The sequence below is a fragment of the Monodon monoceros genome, unplaced genomic scaffold (assembly GCF_005190385.1).
Source record: "Monodon monoceros isolate NGI ecotype Baffin Bay Population unplaced genomic scaffold, NGI_Narwhal_1 Super_Scaffold_7, whole genome shotgun sequence".
NCBI lineage: Eukaryota > Metazoa > Chordata > Mammalia > Artiodactyla > Monodontidae > Monodon > Monodon monoceros.
The window spans coordinates 71,972,027-71,995,820 of NW_021703784.1; the positions used below are offsets into that span (position 1 = coordinate 71,972,027).

A 23,794-nucleotide genomic window follows, 5' to 3' on the forward strand; every position below is an offset into this window, starting at 1 on the left:
TAGCCTTATTAATATATATAATTGGAAGCCACTTTGCAGCCAGGAGTGAATCATTCTGCAGAACACCCTGTGGATGAGAGACAGGCTTAAGGATTTGCCTTTTTCAGATGAGGCAAGGGGGGGCTCAGGGCCCTGTTTCTCTGTGCTAAGTTTCTCCAACAAGAGTTGTCAGGGTGTCGAACTTTTCAGGAATCCCCTTGAAATCTACATCCATTGTTCTGAGGATCTCTTTCCTGGCCAGTCCCTCCGCCACCCTTATCCATCAGGGTCAGGATCCCTCTCATTTTCTTCCTCTTTATCGAAGGTGTTGTTGCCTCATTAATAGTGCTCTGTGGAGGTGTTTCCTGGTGACGGTGGTGTCAGATCTCACTACTGTATCAGTCTCTGAAGCAGGTAGATCAGGGCCACAATCCTGTATCCACAGTTCCCAATTCTAAAAAAGCTCAGAAACCCAAAGTTTCTTCATAACTCACCTGACAGCAAAACCTACCCTGAGCTGAACTCCTTTGGTGGCAAAACTTGACCTGAACAGATATGAGGCTATTTATAGTCTTTATTTATACCAATTAGAGGACGATATCAGACTTTTTGCTCTACAAATATTGTGTTTGGTTATGGGGTACTGATGCAGACTTTGCTGAGGGTGTTACATAAAATGTAGTATATGGGCCATATTAGCTTTCCAACAGATGGTCCAGTCTGAGTTCTGAAATATATTTGGCCCCTAGGGTTTTGCATAGGGATTATCAATCTGTAATGGGGAATGGGAGATGGGGAAGGGATGAAAAAACCGCAGTATCAGTGGGGGTGATGGAGCAAAGAGTTGCCTTCATTTTCCATCCAGGGAAAGAGCATCTCTAAGCACTCATCACTGGGTTCCTTGTATTCCCTGCCACTCCTGTGGCCTCTGTCATTTCTGTTCCATGTTGCCGCAAGCAAGTCAGCATTTTAAGCCAAGATGGCTCTTTGTTCCTTTTCAGTGGTGGGCTTTGGGATGGATCCCCACCTTCAGATGGACATTATCACTGAGCTCGACCTCATGAACACCACCCTTGGAGTCACTCAGGTGTCTGGACTGCACAATACCAGCAAAGCATTTTTATTTAAAGGTAAAGGCATTTTTCTCCTTTGCATGGGGGCAGAACTTGGGGAGGAGGGTCTGTCTGGGGACTGTTCCTCTGGTGTGTATTTGTCGGAGGATCATCTCTGCTATTTCCCTTGTGTTACCGTCATGAGGAATGTTCAGAAATGCCGAGGGTGTTTAGATATTTGGGGGGTGTTCTGAGGGTGTGGGAGGGGGCAGTCGGGGGCGTGGTGATGAAATATTTGGCTTGGCAGTGACATATTTCCCGGGGGATTTTGGTGGGGATCTAAAGTGGAATGAATTTGGAAAGTCCTTGAAAGCCATGGGCAGCCACATTACTTTTACAGGATATTTCTTCTACTGTTATTCCTATCTTTACCTATACCTACGTCCATTCCTGTTCCTGTATCTTTATCTCTCATTTAGTGGGTGGACCATGCACGAAGAGGATGTTTCATGGCTACATTTTCTTAGGGGTACAGCTTACTTGGTTCTGCCCACTATAAACTTGACTATAATTCATTAAATTGTTCAGCAAGCATTCCTAAAGGCAGTACAGTGTGCTTCTTAAAAGCCTGGGCTCTGGAGCCTGACTGCCTGGGATTAAATTCCAACCCTACCACTTATTGACTTTGCGACTTTGGGCGATTCCTTAGGCTGACTCTGCCTGTGTCTTCATCTGAAATAATAGTACCTAATGGGGCAGGTGCAAGGATTAGAGGAGCTAATCCATTAAAGTGGTTCAAACAGTGCCTGATAACATAGTAAATCCCTGGTAAGTATTAGCTGTTATTATGGAACTCCTATTGTGTACCAGGCAACATGCTAATAGTAGGATTATTAGTAAGGGTAAATAAATGTGGTGAGAGAAACAGTCATTACACAAGTAATTATTGACTTCCAGTGGCTATACTTACCATGAATGGGGTGTATAGGTTGCCAAATAAGAGTATACAGGGAGATCTGATTTATTGGGAGTGGGGAGATAGTGGTGGTCAGGAAAAGGCTACCCTGAAAAAGTGGTATGTCAGCAGAAAAGTGAAAAATGAGTAGAAAGCTTGTGTAGGAAGAGGTGGCGGCTCAGAGCATTCTGGGCGGAGAAAATAGTATGTAGGAAGGTCTTAAGGCAGAAACAAATGGAAAGACATTTGGCATGGCTGCAAGGTGGTGAGTGGCTGGAGAGGTAGGCAGGGGCTAGGTCACACTGGGCCCAGAAGGCAGAATTGATATTTAGCTTATATCCACAGGCTTGGGTGTACTGACGCTTTATGGCCAGTGTCTATTTTGATAGGTGGGAGGCCATGTACTTGTTAACTATTGCAAATATTACCCTTGCCCATAGGCCATGTTAGTTTTTTACTTTACTCTCAGATCAGTGGGGGCCTTTGATAAGTTGAAGGAGGGGAGTGATCTGATCAGATATGGCAGCCTAGATACTCCTCTATGAAAATGCCTGGCAGGCTTCTTTTAACCCAGCCTTTTGTGAAGATAACAAAAGGATTATTTTAGAATGACTGAACCAACATTATGGGATGAGATATATATATATTTCCTCTGCAGAGAATTTAAAGCTTCTTAGTAATATACAGCACATCTACAGATACGACTATATAATAATATATAACAAGACTACAGATATGTTAATTTCCGCTTACTCTTACTAAGGAATTGGTGAAGTAAGTAAACTGGGCATGGTTAAGAGAATACAAACAGGATTAGTTTTCTCTTTGCATTGTGCAAGGTCTCTTCAGTTACTGTTGAGAGGCCATTCCATTCTTTTTTTTTTTTAACGTTTTTATTGGAGCATAATTGCTTTACAATGGTGTGTTACTTTCTGCTTTATAACGAAGTGAATCAGTTATACATATATCCCCATGTCTCTTCCCTCTTGCGTCTCCCTCCCTCCCACCCTCCCTATCCCACCCTTCTAGCTGGTCACAAAGCACCGAGCCGATCTCCCTGTGCTATGCGACTGCTTCCCACTAGCTATCTATTTTACATTTGGTAGTGTATATATGTCCATATATACACTACCACTCTCTCACTTTGTCCCAGCTTACCCTTCCCCCTCCCTGTGTCCTCAAGTCCATTTTCTAGTAGGTCTGCGTCTTTATTCCCGTCTTGCCCCTAGGTTCTTCATGACCATGTTTTTTTTTTTTTTTTTAGGTTCCATATATATGTTAGTATAAGGTATTTGTTTTTCTCTTTCTGACTTACTTCACTCTGTAAGACAGACTCTAGGTCCGTCCACCTCACTACAAATAACTCAATTTCATTCATTTTTATGGCTGAATAATATGCCATTGTATATATGTGTCACATCTTCTTTATCCATTCATCTGTCGATGGACACTTAGGTTGCTTCCATGTCCTGGCTATTGTCAATAGAGCTGCAATGAACATTGTGGTACATGACTCTTTTTGAATTATGTTTTTCTCAGGGTATATGTCCAGTAGTGGGATTGCTGGGTCGTATGGTAGTTCTATTTTTAGTTTTTTAAGGAACCTCCATACTGTTCTCCATAGTGGCTGTATCAATTTACATTCCCACCAACAGTGTATGAGGGTTCCCTTTTCTCCACACCCTTTCGAGCATTTATTGTTTGTAGATTTTTTGATGATGGCCATTCTGACTGGTGTGGGATATCTCATTGTAGTTTTGATTTGCATTTCTCTAATGATTAATGATGTTGAGCATCCTTTCATGTGTTTGTTGGCAATCTGTTTATTATGTTGAGGTAAGTGGAGAGATATACCCTGTTCTTGGATTGGAAGAATCAACATTGTGAAAATGACTATACTACCCAAAGCAATCTACAGATTCAATGCAATCCCTATCAAACTACCACTGGCATTTTTCACAGAACTAGAACAAAAAATTTCACATTTTGTATGGAAACACAAAAGACCCCGAATAGCCAAAGCAATCTTGAGAAAGCAAAACTGAGCTGGAGGAATCAGGCTCCTGGACTTCAGACTATACTACAAAGCTACAGTCATCAAGACAGTATGGTACTGGCATAAAAATAGAAATATAGATCAATGGAGCAGGATAGAAAACCCAGAGATAAACCCACATACATATGGTCACCTTATCTTTGATAAAGAAGGCAAGAATATACAATGGAGAAAAGACAGCCTCTTCAATAAGTGGTGCTGGGAAAACTGGACAGCTACATGTAAAAGAATGAAATTAGAACACTCCCTAACACCATACACAAAAATAAACTCAAAATGGATTAAAGACCTAAATGTAAGACCAGACACTATAAAACTCTTAGAGGAAAACATAGGCAGAACACCCTATGACAGAAATCACAGCAAGATCCTTTTTGACCCACCTCCTAGAGAAATGGAAATAAAAACAAAAATAAACAAATGGGACCTAATGAAACTTAAAAGCTTTTGCATAGCAAAGGAAACCATAAACAAGATGAAAAGACAACCCTCAGAATGGGAGAAAATATTTGCAAATGAAGCAACTGACAAAGGATTAATTTCCAAAATTTACAAGCAGCTCATGCAGCTCATTATCAAAGAAACAAACAACCCAATCCCAAAATAGGCAGAAGACCTAAGTCGACATTTCGCCATCCCATTCTTGATTTGAGAAGTGCTGCTGACACTTTGTCAACAGAGTTGCTATGGAAGCCTGGCTCATCTGTAAGCTTCATGAAAGCAGAAGTCTTCCTGTCTAAATACCCCTACATCTCTAGGGCCAAGTATTGTGCATGACACACAGTAGGTGACAAGTAAACATTTTGAATTGAATTAAAATTTCCTCTGTCCAATGTGCTCTATGAAAGGCTTGTTGCCTACTTTATATGCTGGTCATTCACTCATTTATTTATTCCCTGGGCTAGATCTCTGCTTTCTAATTTGTATGTTCTCTGCTTTAGCAGCTGCTTTTGGGATGTCTACCATCCCAAATCTCTCCAACAACAGTGACAGATTTTCAGCTTCTTTGCTGGGAAGAGTAACTTTATTATGGGACTTGGAGGAGGTTTTTCCCTTTCAAGGTCTCTTGTGATTACCTTACCTGGATAATCTCTCCATCTCTGGATCTGTAATTTAATCACATCTGCAAAGTCCATTTGCCATGTAAGGTAACATATTTCATAGGTTTTGGCAATTAGGACATTGACATTTTTGGGGAGCCATTATTCTGCTTACCACAAAGTCTGCCCACTGGCCCCCAAAGATTCTTGTCTGCCCCACATGCAAAATACATTCACCCCATTCCAATATCTCCAAAGGTCTTAACCAATTATAACATCAGCTCAGAGTCTGAAATCTCATCCACTCATCAGTTGAAAAATTCCAAATCTCACTCTCTAAATAATCTAAATCAGGTATGAGTGGGACTCTGAGTATTTGCCATTTTGGAGCAAAATTACTCTTTATCTGTGGATCTGTGAAACTAGAAAACAAGTAATCTGCTTACAAAATATAATAGTGGGACAGGTATAGGATGCCAGTTATAGAAGTTCCTGTTCAAAAGGGAAAATTGGAAAGAAGAAAGGGGTCACCAGGCTGAAGAACATGTGAAATCCAGCAGGGCAAACTCCATTGGGTTTCAGGGCCTGAGGATCATTCTCTATGGTCCTTGACTCTGCCTTCTGGGCTTGTGACTCATTCCTCTGAATCCTTCTTTTTCACGAACAGTAGCATAGGTTTGTAGTTGAATAGTTTTATCAACCTGTTTCTTGCTTATAGAATTTTGGGAGTCCATCAGCCTTCTTTCATTTCATGTTCTTTCTGTCCCCTTCAGTCCAAGTTGGCAGTGTTTCTGCTGGTATAACATTCTCAAGAACCCAGAGGGTCTCCTGTCCATTAGACAAAAGGCTCACTTACAGATCTTTCCGAGATAATCTAATCTCTATTTCTGACTTCTGCTGGGATGGCTGAGGGGATCCATGAATTACAACCATGATCTCTTCAAAGAACCCTCTGTGTGATTGAATATTCTGACCCTTTGGTCCTTCAGAGTCACTAGCAAAAGGTGGTTCAACCACACCCTTGGCTTTTTTCCAGAGCAGACTTTTCCTGACAGTGAATCTCCTAATTTTATTGTCTTTTCCAATCTGGATAGGCTGGGAATTCTGCATATAATCAGTCCTGGTTCCTTTTTGCTTAACAGCTCTTCCCTCAATCTGTCTTTTTCTTCTTACCTTTTACTATAAGCAGCAAAGAGAAACCAGGCTGAAACTTCAACACTTTGCTTGGAAATCAGAAGTCAAAAATGGGCTTTAAAAAGGGCTAAAATCAAGGTGTTGGCAGAGCTGTGTTCCTTCTAGAGCCTCTATAGGATAATCCATTTATTGTTTTTCCAGCTTCTAGAGGCTGCTTCATTCCTTGGCTTGTGGGTGCATCACTTCAACCTCTGCTTCTGAGGTGACATTTCCTTCTCTATGTTTCTGTCATGTTTTCTTCTCTGGTACTGACTCTTCTGCTCCCTTTTTCCCTTATAAGGACCCTTATGGGTCCTTTTCCCTATATTGGGTCCACCTGGATAATCCAGGATAATTTCTTAATATTAAGATCCATAACTCAGTCACATCTGCAGTGACTCTTTTGCCGTGTAAAGTAATATATTTATAGATTTTTGGGATAAAGATGCTGACATCTTTTGGGGGTAGGGAATATCATTTTGTCTACCATAGGATGGCTACCCACTGTTGGGCAGAAATATGAGCCATATGATATTTCCAGTTTACTCCAGATAAGTACTCCTTTCCAGTGCAGCACTGCCCAGTAGAAATATAAGTAAGTGAGCCATATCTGTAATTTTAATTTTTGTAGTAGCTCTATTAAACATGTAAAAAGAAACAAGTGACATTAATTTTAACTATACATTTTATTTAACCCAATATATGAAAAATATTATCATTTCAACATATGGTCAATACAAAAAATTAATGAGATATTTTACATTTTTTTCAAAGTCTTCAAAAATCTAGTCTATAATTTATGGTTACAGTTATAGTTAGAGTATACGGTAGACTTGCCAAGTTATTCCATACATAGTTTTAAGTATCATTAAAAAATTTAACAGCTGTGTTAAGGTGTAATTGCTTATAATAAACTGTGCATATTCAGACTGTATCGATTGTTAATTCTGATATGTGAATGCATCGGTGAAACCATCATCACAATTAAGATAATGAGCATACCTATCCCCCCCAAAGTTTCCTCTTTTTAAAATAATCCCTCCTTCCTATATTCCCCAACCCCCATCTGCACACAACTACTAATGTGCTTTCTGTCACTATACAGTAGTTTGCATTTTCTAGAAATTTTATATAAATAGAATTATACAGTGTCTAGTTTTTTTTTTTTTGGATCTGAATTCTTTCACCTATCATAGTTATTTCGAGATTAATCATATAATAACATGTAAAGTGCTTTTCTTGTAGCCAGTATGTAGATGGGTCTTACTTTTTTTTTTTACACCAGTATGATAATTTCTGTTCATCAAGGTATTTAGATCATTTATATTAATGTGATTATGACACTGTCATATTTAAATCTATGCTTTTGTTGTTTGTTTTCTATCTGTCTATCTATGTTTCCTTTTTTCCCCCTCTTTCTGGCTTCTTTAAATTAATTGAACTTTTTAACTGATTTTTTAAAAACTCTTTTGTTGGTTTACTCATTGTTTCATTATTTTAGTGGTTGTCTTAGGGTTTATAGTATACATCTTTAAATGACAATAGTGTACCTTCAGGTGATACAACTTTATGTATGTAATAAGTATATTTCAAGAGTATACGTCTCTCCCCCGACATTGTACTATTGTTGTCATACATTTTACTTTTAATTCTGTTATAAACTCCATATTACATTGTTGTTATTTTTATTAATTAGTCAATTATCTTTTGAACATATTTAGATAATAAAAAAATCAATCACATGTTTACTCTTGTAGTTACTGTTTCCTGTGTTCTTCAGTCTCTTGCGTGGATTCATATTCCCATCTGGTATCATTTTTATCCTGCCTGAGGGACTTCCTTCAACATTTCTTTTAGTGTAGGTCTGCTGGTGATGAATTCTTTCAGATTTTGTATGTCTGAAAAAGTCTTCATTATTTAAAACAATTTTTGCTGAGAGTAGAATCTTGGGTTGACAGTTTTATTTCTTTCAGTACTTTAAAGACGTTAATCCACTGTCCTCTCACTTGCATTGTTTCCAATGAGAAATCAGTTGTCATCCTATTTTTGTTCCTCTGTAGGTAATGTAACTTTTCCCCCTGCTTTTAAGACTTTCTCTTATTGCCAACTTTAAGTGATTTGATTATGATGTACCTTGGTCTGATTTTCTTAATGTTTCTTGTGTGTGAGAGTTATTGAAATTCATCGTATTTAGAAAAAAAATGGCCATTATATCTTCAAATATATTTTGTTTCTCTTTCTCTCCTTTAGGGACTCCAATTATGTGTATATAAAGCTGATTAAAATTGTTCCATAGCTCACTGATACTCTGTTCATTTCAAAAATTCTCCTCCTCTTTTCTCTCTATGTATCATTTTTGATAGTTTCTATTACTTTGACTTCAAGAACTGTTTTTCTGTATTGTCTGCTGTTAGTATCATTCTGGTTTTTTTTTTATGTCATGTATTGTAATTTCATCTCTGTAAGTTCAGTTTGACTCTTTAAAAAATCTTCCATGTCTTTATCTAACTTTTTGAATAGATGGAGTACAATTGTAATAACTGTTTTAATATCCCTGACAACTAATTCTAATATTTGTATTAGCACTAGGATGATTCTGACTGACTAACTTTTCTCTTCATTACTGCTTCCTTGTATACTTGGTAATTTTTGATTGAATGCCAGACATTGTGAATTTTGCCTTGTTTGGTTCTGGATATTTTTGTATTCTTATAAATATTCCTGAGTTTTGTTTTAGGACACAGTTAAATTACTGAAAAACAATTTGATCCTTTTGGATCCTGTTTTTTTTAAAAATTGAGGTATAGTTGATGTACAATATTATATCAGTTTCAGGTGTACAACATAGTGCTTCACAATTTTTGAAGGTTATGGATCCTACTTTTAAGATTTGTTAGATGGCTCAGAGCAGTGCTAGTGCTAGTATATAGAATAGAATTAATTATTTCCCATCACTGAGGCAAGACCTTCTGTGTACTCCACCCAGTGCCCCATGAATCATGGGGTTTTCCAGTTTGAGTGGTGAGAATAGGTACTCTTCTTGGTCCTGTGTGTATGCCAGGCACTGTTGCCTTTTGGGTGGTTCTTCTATGTCAGCTGAGAGAGTTCCATATTTTTCTCTCTGCCGTTATCTCTCATGTGTGCTGTCCTGTGAAAGCTAGGTGCCTTGGTCTCCCCACACTCTCAGCTTCTTCACCTCAATTTGAGTGAAGACTGCTGGGCTTTGCTTGCATTTCTCTTCCCTATGGCACAGCCTGGAAACTCTCTCAGAGGGGTAAACTTGGGTAATTGTAGGGCTCATCTCTTTTGTTTTCCATCTCTTGAGGGTCACTGTTCTTCATTGACTGATGTCCAGTGTCTTGAAAACTGCCATTTCATTGAATATTCATTTAAATTCAAACTAATTCAAATTAAATAAAATTAAAAATTAATTTCCTCCACCACACTAGTCACATTTCAAGTGCTCAATTGCCATATGTGGCTTGGGGTTACCATATTGGACAGTGCAGGTCTAGAGAGGCTCAGAGATTTTTAGCGTTTCACCACAGTTCAGTTAATATGAGCAAGGTAAGAAATCCTATCTTTCAAGTTTAATACATGATCGTAAGTAGCAAACTACTTAATCCCTCTACCTCACAGTACCTCCATTTACTCACTGATAAAATGGGGTAGTAATTGTACTTACTATATATGGTTGTAGTGGGATGAAATAAATTTATACACATAATAAATTAATACACATTAATACACACAATACACTGTATTTGGTACATGGCAAACTCTTGTTAAATGTGAGTCCATGCATTTTTAAGTAATAGGGTATAACTTTGGTCTTCTTCTCCTATGTGTATCATCTGTCTTGTGTGTTATTAATGTCAGATTTAAAAAAAAATTTACTTATTTTATTTATTTATTTTTGGCTGCGTTGGGTCTTCACTGCTGCATGCGGGCTTCCTCTAGTTGTAGCGAGTGGGGGCTACTCTTTGTTGCGGTGCGTGGCCTTCTCATTGCAGTGGCTTCTTTTGTTGAGGCGCATGGGCTCTAGGCACATGGGCTTCAGTAGTTGTGGCACGCGGGCTCAGTAGTTCTGGCACATGGGCTTAGTTGCTCTGCGGCATGTGGGAACTTCCTGGACCAGGGCTCGAACCCGTGTCCCCTGTATTGGCAGGTGGATTGTTAACCACTGCACCACCAGGAAGTCCCTTAATGTCCGATTTTAACCTGCAGAGGTAACTTGGGATAGTGGGAAAAGCAGAAGATTGGGGAGGGGGCAGAAGATTAGGGGTTAGTACTTTCTATGTATTAATTTATTTTACCTTACTACAACCATATAAGGTAATTATTATCATGCTTCCATTTTATCTGTAAGTAAATGGAAGTACCTTGAGGCAGTACTTAGGGGGACCAGTGGATATGTCTCTTAATGTCTTCCAGCCTCAGTTTCCTCATCTGGAAATGGGGTTGATTGTAAGAATTAAATGACAATGTGTGAGAAAGTACTTTGAAAAATAAGTGTAACTGATGCTGCCTGGGTGGGAGCTAAGCCAGAGCCAGAGCCACAGAGACACGGAAACATGGAAGCCTGAGGTGACATGTATCACCCTGGCTGTCCCGCTACTGTGGCTCGTTCTGTTCCCCTCTGCCACTCACTCATTTTCCCATGAGCTGGAAGGGGATCTCCCCACTGGCTGAGACAGGTTGTCTTGTGGAAATGAAAAAAAAAACTATTATATATAGTATGGATAAAGAATCAGGTCCTCCTGTGTAGCACAGGGAACTATATTCAATATCCTGTAATAAACCATAATGGAAAAGAATATGAAAAATAATATATATAGATGTATAACTGAATCACTTTGCTGTACACCAGAAAATAAGACGACATTGTAAATCAACCATACTTCAATAAAATAAATTAAAAATAAAGAAAAAAGAGAAAAATATAAAGTATAAAAAACAAATTCATTCTTCTTTCCTTCCTTTATTTTTATTTCTTCTCCTGTTTCACCATCCTAAGGCCAGCTCTGAGTTGATGTGTATTGAGGGAGTGAAAACCTTCATTTCAATGCTAGCCTCTTAATATTGATAAATTTAAGTAGAAAGCCCAGTTAACTGGAAGCACTCCTATCATACCAGCTCCAAAGCCAGATAGGATTTATTTTCTGGCTACTCAGCTTTTTAAGGTTACCTTTGTCACTGCTGTCCTTGTAGAGTGTAAAGGCTTGAATGAGAAAGATTTTTATTGTCTTCTTACCTGAAACAAATCATATTTTAATAGGGATTCGTGATGGGGGCGGGGAGAATAAATGGCTATGTGTAAGACTGTCATAGATCTTCTCTAAGCTGAAAAGCATCCTAAATATTGAGTACCAGAATCAGAGTTTCAAAAATCATCCTGGAATATTTTGCTGTCCTTTGCATGGGACTCAGAGAAGCTCTGATGATTTGGGACTGTACTTCTCCCTGACTGGCCATGTTTTAGCGTTGAGTAGCTGGGAGGATTTGTCTGTCTATTGGTGTTTCAGTTATAAAAGTGAATTAGAATATACATGAGTGCAAATTCTTTAATGTGTTACTTTCTTTTACCTGTCAGGAAAGTGCTACCTTTTAGGAGTTCTACATTAGGAGAATTTCTAAAGAAAAAGTAGTATCTTTCCAGTAGCTTGTTTTATGTGACAAGATAGAACAAAGGCTAATGTGGGATACTTTGAGGAGAAGATTGAGGCTTTTAGCACCTATTTGCATTCTAGGCTTTGAGCTAGATGTTGGGGAAGACACAGATGAATAAGGCAAAGATCCTGGCTGCAACGAGGGTACAGTCTAGAAGGCAAACACAGCATGTCGTCAGACATTGTAACGTAGAGGACAAGAGAATGGGCTTGCAGCGGGGTATGGATAAAGTATGTTGAAGAGAGAAATTTCTTCTCACTGGCTAACCTGGGGAAGGCTCCCTGGGGAAGGGGGCACCTGAACCAGAACTTGAAAGATGGATAGGAAGTAAATCCGTTTCTGTTTCATAGGAGCACTGCCTAGGTATAATCATTTTTACAAGATGGTGCTTGAAGTTTGAGCCATAGCTCTTAATACATAGAAAATCTGAGTAAGATGGAGTTACTCAAAGGGTTTGTTTAATGCTGATCTTCCAGATTTCCTGCCACCCACTATTGCCCAAGTCTAAATTGTTTTTTCTGTTGATTGGATGCACCTAGTTGCTAATTACCTCTGGGATCACTTCAGAGTCAACCTCACTTTGAGTGGAGTGATTTAGTATAACTTTGCATTTAATCAGTTAGTGGAGTGATTTAATTCACATGCCAGCGTCTCCCAAATATAGGTATTTTTTTGCTCTTGCCAAAAAACAAAAAGTAAAAAACAAACAAACCCTCAAGCAAGCTGCGGGGCTGGAGTGGGTTTACAAGTTCCTCTCTGGGGCAGATTAACACCTGCACTGGCATATTCTGGAAAATCATTCAATGGCTATGTGAGTAAATGGATGTCATAGATCAAATAAACTCTGTCTTTGTTTCCCAAAACTGCCCACTTCTAACATCTGCACTAAATCTATTTTCTCAGTCATGCTCCTTTTCCTATCAAATTGTACATTAAGGAAAGCAGAGATGGAGAGAGACAGCAGAGAATGTAAAAAGATAATTCTTTTAGAAACTATTAGGTATAAGAGCCAATTCCATACTAACAAATTGACCTTGGGCAAATTACCTCTTGGGATTTGTTTCTTCTCTGGACATTAAGTAATAATGGTAGTGTCTATGATACAAGATATTTTTAAGGGTTAATTTAGATAATATAAATTTATTGTAAGCCATAAAAAGAAATTGAAAATGTTAGTCAATATTATTATTAAGTATTTATTCAGAAAATATACTTTTAAAAATTAAATAAATATTTAGCAGGTACCTACTATGTTTTAGGCACTCTTTCAAGCACCAGGAATATAGCAGTGAGCAAATCAGAAGAAGTCTGGCTCTTAAGGGTAAACAGACAATAAGAAAATAAATAGGTATAAAGTAAGTTCAGATAACTTTAAACAATTAATGTATTTACAGTCAGGAAAATATTTCTGTTCATTTTCTCTCAAGGAGTATATATTTGCAGTTACCTACTTACTTAATTCCTAATAAGGATGGATAACTTGTCTGACCTCCATTTTTTTTTTAAAAGAAGGGTTACCTCAACTCCTAAAATTTATCTGCCTTTTAATCCTTCCACCAACATTCCTGTATATGTACTGTTTTCATGTCCATTATACAGATGAGGAAACTGAGACCCAGAGAGTTCCAGTAACTGACATTAGTTGTAGTGACAGACATAGGATTTAAATTCAGGAGTCTATACCTGCAGAGTTTGTGCAGGTCCCAATCCGTCTCATGGCTGTTTTTCCCTACTTCATGATGGTGGGAAAGACAAAATAAGTGCAATATGCTAGAGATATATCTTCTTCTAAGAGACACGAAAGGACAATTTGCCAAAATATATTTTGGCAGGTATTTTATTTTTATTTATTTATTTATTTAACATCTTTATTGGAGTATAATTGCTTTATAATGGTGTGTTAGTTTCTGCTTTATAACAAAGTGAATCAACTATACATATACATATATCCCCATATCTCCTCCCTCTTGCATCTCCTTCCCACACTCCCTATCCCACCCCTCTAGGTGGTCACAAAGCACTGAGCTGATCTCCCTGTGCTATGTGGCTGCTTCCCACTAGCTATCTATTTTACATTTGGTAGTGTATATATGTTCATGCCACTCTCTCACTTCGTCCCAGCTTACCCTTTTTTGTAAGTTGATGAATTTCATTTAATAGAATTTTTAATAATTCCTTCACTTGGAGGGTCCTGCTGAATATCTGGAGATGAATACCTGGTAATCTGTTTGGCTGCTTAAAGAGAACATGCAAGAAAATCAGAATTAACCATGGAGCTACAGTTTAATATGTGTCCATTTAAAATGTAGCCTCTGTGGCCATTTGACCAGCGCTTTCTTGAGAGAGCATTGTGGGAGAATTAGCTCCACCTTAACTGCTGTGCTTTTTAATGAATGCTGTGATTCTTAATTGGGGTTTATTTTAACATATTGGGACTAAATTCTTTTCTGTGGGAACACATCTCCAAAATTAGAATGTAAATCAGTGGAGAAAATATGATTTGATATGCAAATATTTTATTTAAATACAACTTTTCAGGGACGCAGCCAGTGTATGAAGGGGAGCCAAGATGTTCTGATAAGCTAGGCTTGCTCAGCCCTCATGCTTACTGTCTGTGAAAAAATAAGGCACACACACCATCTGGCAGCATGGGGTCGCAGAGCATGCACGGCACTGCGAGCCTGGGAACACAGGGTCTAGCTTGGCTCTTTCGCTGTTGATTCCTGGGTATATCCCTTGACTTCTCTGGACCTCAGGTCTTTAAAGTCATAGAATATCTAGCTTGACAAGGAATTATTTTGCAAAAGAAAAGAAAAATCTGGACAAGCACAGGGCAACAACACTGTAGCTGTTTTCTAGAATCAACAAATGTTAATATTTTGTCATATTGTTTAGAGCCTTACAAAACATTAGACTCAGTTGAAGTCTCTATATTCCCCTCCCTGTGCTTTCTCTCTCTCAACCTCCTTAAAGGCCATCACTAACATGGTTGATTAGTATTTAGTCCATTTGTGTATATGTAGGTGTGTATGCATGTGTTTGCACGCTCATATATTGCCACATTTATGTTCTTGTGTGTGTTCATACACAAGATACATAACAGAGAGGGCGTATGTGTAGGGGCTAAATACAGTCTTTGGAACCAGATGGCCTAGATTCAAATCCCAGATGTGACTCTTAATAGCTGTATCACCTTGGGGAAGTTCTTTAACCTCTCTTTGCCTCAATTTGAACAGGTGTAATATAGGGATAATAAAGCATCTATCTTCAGATTGTTCTGTGGGTTGACTTGATTCATGTAATATATTACAATATTATTGGGCATATAGTAAACATTTGGTAAATGTTAGCTGTTGCTTTGTGTGGCTTAAGACATGTAAATGGCATCATATAGTATGGACCTTTCTGAAACTTATTATATTCACCATTATTCTTTTGAGGATGAATAGATCTAGTTCATTAGTGTGAACTGGTGTATAACCCCACAATGTATTCATTCGCCTATTGGTGGAAACTTGGCTTGATTCAGATTTCTGACAAACAATACTTAAAGGTACATCTTTGTGCACGCTTCCTTGCCCATGGTTCTTAAATTCTTAAAATACATACCTCACTATAGGGAGTCTTCTTTAAGGGAATCCTTAAGTGTCCAATAATCCATTAGTCCAATCCTATGGTTGGTTGCCTAGTGATGGAAGTAACGCCACATCGTGAGGCAGCTCATATTACTTTTGGAATTCTCTGTTAGAAATGATTTAAAGGAAGACAGATTTTGGTTTAATGCCATGCCCTTGCATTGATCCCATCTAAATCACTCTAGTCACATTGGCCACCTCTTTGTTCCTTGACTGCACCAAGATTTTCCCTGACCCACGCCATCATTCCTGCTTGCCTTTTGCCTGGAAGACCACCTTATAGCTGCATTTTCTCTATCTGGCTCCTACTCTTATATATCACTTCCTCAAGGAGGTCTTCCCTGACCATCTTACATATGAGGGTTCCCCATTTTGTTATGACTCATCACTTCCTGGTGTTTAGTCCCTCAGAGTTCTTTTCATAAGTTGAAAGTATGTATATATATACACACACATATATATTTTTTTGTTTGTTTGTTTCCTATGTATGTTTTTGTCTCCCAGAAGATCATAGGTAACTCCATGACTCCACTTGTTTTTTTCCTGTCGTAAGTCAGTGCCTAGCACAATGCTTGGCACTTAGAGTTGGTACTTAAGAAAGAGTTGTTTAGGCAGTGAATAAAGAAATGATTTAATGAGGCACTATGACCACAGAGATAAAGTCTAAATCCCTTTCTTATGAGACATCCTCTCAGATATTTGCAGACAGCTTTCAAGGTCTCCCTCCTTTCCTTTCTCCAGGGTTAACGTTTCTGGTTGCTTCAGCAGTTCCTGATGGGACATCATTTTGAATTTCCCCATCATTTTCTCTTTTTCAACTACCTGGCTAATTGTCGCTGCTCCTAATGATGTCTGATGTCTTGAATTGAACATGGTGTTTACAATCTAGTCTGACCAGGACACAGCAGAGCATCCCTCCTTGTTCAAGTTTATATTCAAGTTCATATCAAGTTTCTATTACTGCAGCCCCATCACAGAATTAATTCATAATAAACTTATTGTGGACCAAGACCCCATAGAGATTGGTTTGTTTGCTGTTTTACTTGCTAAACTCTGACTTTTCCCTTCTTGATCTTACACAGTTGGTGTTTTGGACCCATGTTTATGCCCTTATGCTCATTACCATTAAATTTCATTACTATCTATAGAGGGAGAGGGTTAAACCACCAAGGTCACCCGCAGCTCTTAAAAATGGAATTGGTTGTTACAGAACAGCATTGTCCGATAGAGCTTTAAATTTAAGTAGCCGCATGTGGCTAGTGGTTACTGTATTGGACAGTGCAGTTCTAGAGAAAAAGTTTCAAATTTTGAAAAGATGAAATGGTATGTATAACATTTAGGGAGAAACCAGTGTGGGATCAAATGGTCTGCTCAGGGTCAGGATTCATTTATTCAGTGTTCTTTTATTTTATTTAATAGATTTGTTTTCTTTTTTTTTACTGAGTGTTAGCAAAGTGCCAGGCACAATACTAGATGCTGGAGATATAGCTTTGAAGAAGGTAGTAATGACCCCTGCTCTCAAGGAACTTCCTGTCTGGTACAGTGTTTTCAGCCCGGTTTCATACTAGAATCACTTAGGGAACTTGAAAAAATTCAGATGCTGAGGACCTACCTTTAAGAGATTATGATTTATTTCATCAAATGTGAGGTTCATGTTAGACTTTGATAGTCTTATAAAAACTCTCTGGGTGACTCTAATTGGCTGTTGGGGTTAAAAATCTTTGGTCCAGGGGAAAGTAACTGCCCTTCCCGGTAAACAGCTGGAGAGAGTCCTATTTAAAGTTACACTTTGGTGGGTAGGTTTTCTGCATATTCTAAAGTCCTCTACTTGATACTCTGATGTGACCTAATCTTCCCTCCCCAAGTAAGAAAGACTGCCTGAAACATGATGGTCCATGGAATCGATTACATGGTCTTGTTTGTTGTGTAGTGATGTCAAACATGCAAATATATCCTCAAGATAAGCTCTGAACTCCATCTCTTGACAAAATGTATTATTAGTCTTCAAACTGGATTTCTCTGCCCGTGCTTTTTTCATCTATAGTCTTGACCAGGTCTCCAGATTCTAGAACTTGATACTTTAGAACTCAACCCCAGTAGAATGAGAGGAATGAGGAGACAAATGTTCATGAGGTGGAAGGAATATTGGCTTGGACTCTTCAAGCAGGAGGATATTTATGATTGTGTCACTCAATCTAGGCTGGGTTTTACTGTGTTTCATAACAAGGGCTGGTTTCTCTCTCCATGCTCATCGTGGGACATCTGGGACCTCTGGAACAAGCAGATAGAGCATTCTTTATGTAGAACTTTGCTGTTGTGACAGAGGGAAAAGAGAACATGGCAAAGCATGAGCTGACCTTTAAAACTTCTGCCTAGAAATATGTCACTTTTGCTGAAAGCAAGTTCCATGACAAAGCAAAGAAGTGGCCTTCCCCAGGGAAAGGCAGCAAATATTTGTGAATGATAATATAGTTTATTATAGTCTTCCCTTATCATCACAAATATTTGGTTCAATTTCCTTTCAGCTCGCAAAACACACCCTCCTCCTGCCTCCCTCTTGGGAGACCATACGGAAAGTCTATCTAGTCATGGCGGTCCACTCAAATCCCAGGATCCTGTGATGGACTTTACATCAGTTATTTATTTGTCCTCTCTTGCTTCTGATACCCATGCACTAAAAATTCTGCTTCCCGTATACCCAATGTATAATGTTAGAACAGGGCTAGAATAACTTAAATAAATACTTTTTTTTGGAAAGGGAAAGACTGATAGATACACACTTATAGCAATTTTGGGATTTAATGGGAGAGATGCTAAAAGGGCCTCTTACCTTAGGGATTGGGCATGTTCTGTGGCTCCCCAGAAGTGGATCTCCTGTCTGTTGTTTTCCATGGCTCTTGCTTTCACTTTCTTGGGAGTCTCTCTTCTTCCATTATCCTTTTTGGCAGCTGAAAAACTCTGTCAATCCACTTCTTCCCCATAGAAGTTTGGGGGCCCAAGTGTTGTTTTGTTTCCTAAATGGTCACCGTCTCTCTTAGTTTAAGATAGTATTCATTTAATTCCAGTCAGTTTTATGTACCAAGGGCCACATTCACAATTACTTTTCATTACCTTGAACTTATCAGGCTTTCATGGAAGAAGAGCTAGACCCTTAGCCATTTTGTCCAACTGAAGGGATTCACTGGAACTACTTTAATTTGTTCAGATGTTTTAACAAAGGTTGGATGTCCAAACCCTTGATGCGATCCTTGCCTCAAGGCTGAGTTTTTTTTTTTTTTTTTTTTTAAACTGAGTTTTGATTGGCTTGCTCGAAGTATTTCTCAGTTGTATCTTTTTTACAGTTTGGAGATAAAAAAAAGTTGTCTCTTTCAACAATACAAGTCCTGGAATTTCTAGACTATGTTCCCTTTCCATCCACAAGGTGGCCAATTCTTTTGTCTCTCATCTTGTATTAGTTTTCCAGTGTTGCCATAATAAAGTACCACAGACTGAGTGGCTTCAATAACAGAAATGTATTGTCTCATAATTCTGGAGGCTAGAAGTTCAAAATCAAGGTGTTGGCAGGGTGAGTTCCTCCTGAGGACTGTGAGGGAAGGATCTGTTCCAGGCCTCCCTTTTTGGCTTGTAGATGGTTGTCTTCTCTCTATATCTCATCATATTGTTTTCGTTCTATCTACATTTCTGTGTCCAAATTTCCCCTTTTTATGAGGGCACTAATCATATTGGATTAGGGTCCACCCTAAAGACCACATATTAATTTGTTACCTTTGTAAAGAACCTATTCCAAATATGGTCACATTTTGAGGTATGGGGGGGTGGGCACCTCAATGTAGGAATTTTGGGGGGACCAATTTCAATGCATAACACATCTCTTTCCCCTAGTCCTTGTCAAATGCAGCCAATAGTAATTGAGACATATACTAACTTTCTGGTCAGTGTACCTGAACTCACCCTGCCAACACCTTGATTTTGAACTTCTAGCCTCCAGAATTGTGAGGCATAAATGTACTCACCAGGTACATTTATGTCTTCCAGTTTATTTCAGATGACAGCTTTACCAAATATTCCATCACTGTATAATAGAAATAAACATCTTTCCAGTCTCTAATAATACAGTTTCTTTCTGCTCACTGCCAGAAGCCAATGCCACATATTTTTAGTTTATCTCTTGTTGTTGTTGTGTTGTTACAGCAACACCTCATTTCTTGTACCAATTCATGTATTGACAGGAAGGCTAGGTGTTGTTGCAATAAACACCTAGTGATTTACAAGATCAAGAGTTTATTTCTTGCTCATGCCATGTGTCCTTCATGAGTTGGCCACCTCTCTCCTTCATATTTTTCGCTCTCTGAGATCTAGTGCAACCTCTGTCAATAGCCTGGCCATTGCTGTGGCAAAGGGAAAAAGAAAGGTGAAGTGTCCGCTGGCTCTTAAAGCTACTGGTCTAAAGTAATATGTGTCACTTCTGCTCAAATTTCATTGGCTGAAGCAAGGGGTATTGCCAAGCTTTAAATGAAAGGAGACAGGGAGTACAATTCTCTTCTAGCGATGGGCAGGAAATATTTGTGAGCAGGTTTACAGTCTAGAACAACGGACTGAATATTTTTAGAAAAGTTCAGAGAGATAGAGGACGGAGTTTGACACCTTGGGACTAAGGAGGTGGGAAAACTAGAGCAGTTGGTGAAGAGAAGGACTTTGGCCTTGGGAATGAGAGGAGCACCAGAAGATTCTATCTTTCATCAGAGACTTAACAGGTTAATATGTCAGAGTTGAAAGAATCCTTGGAGGGGGCATAGTAGGCTGTATACTCCAGAATTTCAAGTTGCAGCTCTGCCACTTAATTGCTGTGTGACTTTTGTCAACTGACTTGACCTCTCTCAGTCTCTGTTTCTCACTTGTCAAAGAAGATAGCGGTATCATTCATTCCACAGGAATGTTTTGAGTATCTCACTTCCCCTGTGTAGTAACTGTGTAACCTTGGATAAGGTACTTGACTTAGATATACCTCAGTTTCTTCATCTGTAAAATGGAGATAATAACCGTAAGTGTTTCGGGGGGTGGATAAAGGATTTCCTGGTTTAAAACATTTACGCCCGTACCTGGCTGGTAGTAAGTGCCCAATAAATGCTAATTATTGTTGTTGTAGCTGCAGTTAGCCCAGGTGATACACAGTGCTAGACACACAGTGGACAGTGGGCACATGGTACATACGAGATCATCACTTTCTGCACCAACACTTTATTGAGGAGTGCGAGTCTTAAAAGATGAAGCAGAGGAGGAGGGAGTATAAGAGAGAGCGTCACCAAGCAGGCCATGGGTTCCTGGCAAGCTGATTGTTCCGTCTCTCAGGATGTACTCATAGAGGTCATGTATTGTCATCGCCTCTCCAAATGGTCCGTACACTAAGGGGGGGGACGAGAGAAGAATGTACCTGTTGACTCCTAACTCCCATGGGTCCAAATTCCCACCATGAAGCATCTATGTTTCAAGACATCTGGGCTGCATGTGCGTGGATGCCATGTGAGTCCTGAGATGTCTCCTGCCTCTGTGGCATCAGGGAGGCCCCAGAGCATGAGATGAAGGTGAGTGGCCTGATGAGAGGGGAGGAATTGTTCGAGCATGCATCTGGGCGACAAGAGTAACTGGGAGCAGCTCCATGGCAGATGTGTTGGTGGCAGCAGTCGTCTGGCTGCATCACCGTGGGACTAGTGTAAATGGTTTCCAGGGCCCTCTCTGGCTTGAAAGCAAAGCAAGTTCATGAATCTGGGTGTCCTATAAACATAATCACCTTTTTAGCCCCGTTTTCTCACTTTATGGGTGAGGGAACAGATGTCCAGAGTGGGAAAGGATTTACAGAAGGTGATACTGCTTGTTACTTGCAGAATAAAAATTAGAATCCAGGTCTTATGAAGAGTTAGTTCTGAGATTTCCTGATCTCTGGTTCAGGCCTTGCTCATCTCCATCCATCCATCCATCCATCCATCCGTTCATTCATCCATCATCTCTGTGCTTGGCATTTACTGAAGTTCTCCCTTGTATCTGGTGCTATGCTGTGCTGGGCACTTCTCACAAGAGAATTCAGTCACCTCTTTCTCCTAACTTTATGTCCTCTTCTGCCATGGTGGTGGGGAAGGCAAGCCAACAGGGAGGAAATTGGATGCACTCCGGATGCCTGGTAGCTGGAATGACGGAGGTTGTCCGGGCCAAGGGAAAAGGAAAGGAGCTGTTCCATCTCTGGCTTGAGCTCCAGTGTAGTGGCAGCAACTCCCAAATGTAGGGAGAAGATGGATTTCCAAGGAGGATACCCGGCTTCTCTGAATCTCACAGGACCTTAAGACATACAGCCTCCCCATTGGACCAAATCATCAAAGGGCCTAGTGGCTCTCTACCTGCAAGGCACTGTGTAGGAATTATGAATTACAGGCAGGTCCATGTTATGATTCCTATCCTTTAGCAAATGAAAATGTAGTTGGGAGGTAAGCAAATATATAAAATATTATTAATAGTACTATGTTATTAATATTAATAACTAACAGTTACTGTGCTTGGTTAGGAGGCATCTGTTGTATCTCAGTGATCTCAACTTGGAGTCCATGAACAAGCCTGGTGAATCTGTGGGCCCCCTGAAGTTGCATGCAAATCTATGTATTTTTCTGGGGAAAGGGTCTACTGCTTCCATATTCCCAAAGATGTGTTCAGTCCCTTACAAATAGAATTCACTCTGTTGAATTCATTTTCATAGCAGCCCTAATTTTTCAGATGAGAAAACCAAGGCCCAGAGAGGTTAAGAGGCAGAGTCAGTACTTGGACCCAGACCTCTTTGACCCCAGACCCTGTGCTTGACCCACTTTGCCGTGGTGTATTCCTACAGCATTAAAAAGGGGAAAATGAGGCAAGCATCTCTGGTCTGTGCCTGGGAATGGTGTGTGATTGCTGCTTTGAACAGAAAGTACGTGCTTTGGGGCAAGGCCCTGAGACTTGGGATCATTCATCTTGGAGAGCGGGGGTCCGAGGGCAGCACGCCTTCCATTGGGTTCCTGGATGTGCACAATAAGGGTGGTGGCAGCCAGCTGTCCCCATCCCCACAGAGGCCAGGGCCAGTGCCTGGCTGCATGAGGAGTGTAGTTTATACCCAAGGAGGAACTTCCTGACTATAAGGGGGTGATTGAAGGAGGAATTAAGTCTCCTGAGCGGTTAGTGTTGGCTCTGTCTTGAATAGTTTTATTTAAATTCAGGGGAAGGATACATCATCTCTGAAGGCTTCCTATGATCACCATTTTTCTTTGTGGTTCTAAATCCACTATAATTTCCTGACATCCAGTGGCCACTGGTGAGTTCATTGGTATGTCCAGGCCTGGGTTCTCTGGTATCTTCAAGCTGCAGCCCCAGCAGGAGCATTCACACCCGCACCCCTTAACTCTGCTCTTCACCTTGAGAAATGCAGTTCTGCAGATACCCGGGGAGGTCTGCACCTGCGTGAGGCACTAGGGGCTTCAGATGCATTGTGAGAACTTTCACAGCTTGGCAAGTTGCAAGACTTTGGAGATGACCTGGTGAGGTTCTGTTGCATGACTTGAGACCACGCTGGGAAATCATTCTGTTGGGTTTAACGGGCTAATGGTTGTGGCCAGATGAAAGAGGAGGAGAAAGCTGGAGCTTCAGGAATTCATGGCTGAAAGAACCTTCTAGAACTACAGAACTGCATGTGAACTAGGCCGGAAGGGGGTTCACCATGAGGGTGTGCATAAGAGGTGTGGAGCGGTGTGTGTGAAGTTATGTGTGTGAATGTACTCCTATGGCTTTGGGAGTGTGATGTGGGCATGGGTGTGAGTGTGAGTATGTGCTTGGGGAGGGGCTGTGTGTGTATGTGGTAACGAAGACCTGGGTTTAAATTCCAGACCCACCGTTTATAAGTGGTGTGGGTTAGTTAATTTACCTCTCTGCATGTCAGTTTTCTCACCTGTCAAATAAGAAGAATAATAACCACCTCACAGAGTTACTATGAGGGTCAAAATAGAAAGCATGCGTGAAAAATGCTAAGCATGTGCCTGGCATTATTAGTAAGTGTTGAGTCAATGACAGATGTTAGTGTCTGTAATGGGAGTAGGTGTGCGCATACGTGTGTGGTAGGCTGTGCATATGTGCATGCACACACATTGGTTTTGTCCCCGGCTGTCTTAGCAGACTCTCTTTAACTAAGGGGCTGTCTTAGCAGACCCTCTTTAACTAAGGGG

The 23,794-nt window shown here is 39.9% G+C and overlaps 1 protein-coding gene across 3 annotated transcripts in view; it reads left to right on the top strand.

The window, feature by feature from the left end:
* Nucleotides 1-23,794, top strand: part of NELL1 (neural EGFL like 1) — an 852,764-nt gene that overhangs the window by 7,803 nt on the left and 821,167 nt on the right. For all 3 annotated transcript variants that reach the window (XM_029208123.1, XM_029208124.1, XM_029208125.1), the window contains exon 2: nt 981-1,109. In XM_029208123.1, coding sequence (XP_029063956.1) covers nt 981-1,109 — 129 coding nt within the window. The remainder of the gene's footprint in view (nt 1-980; nt 1,110-23,794) is intronic.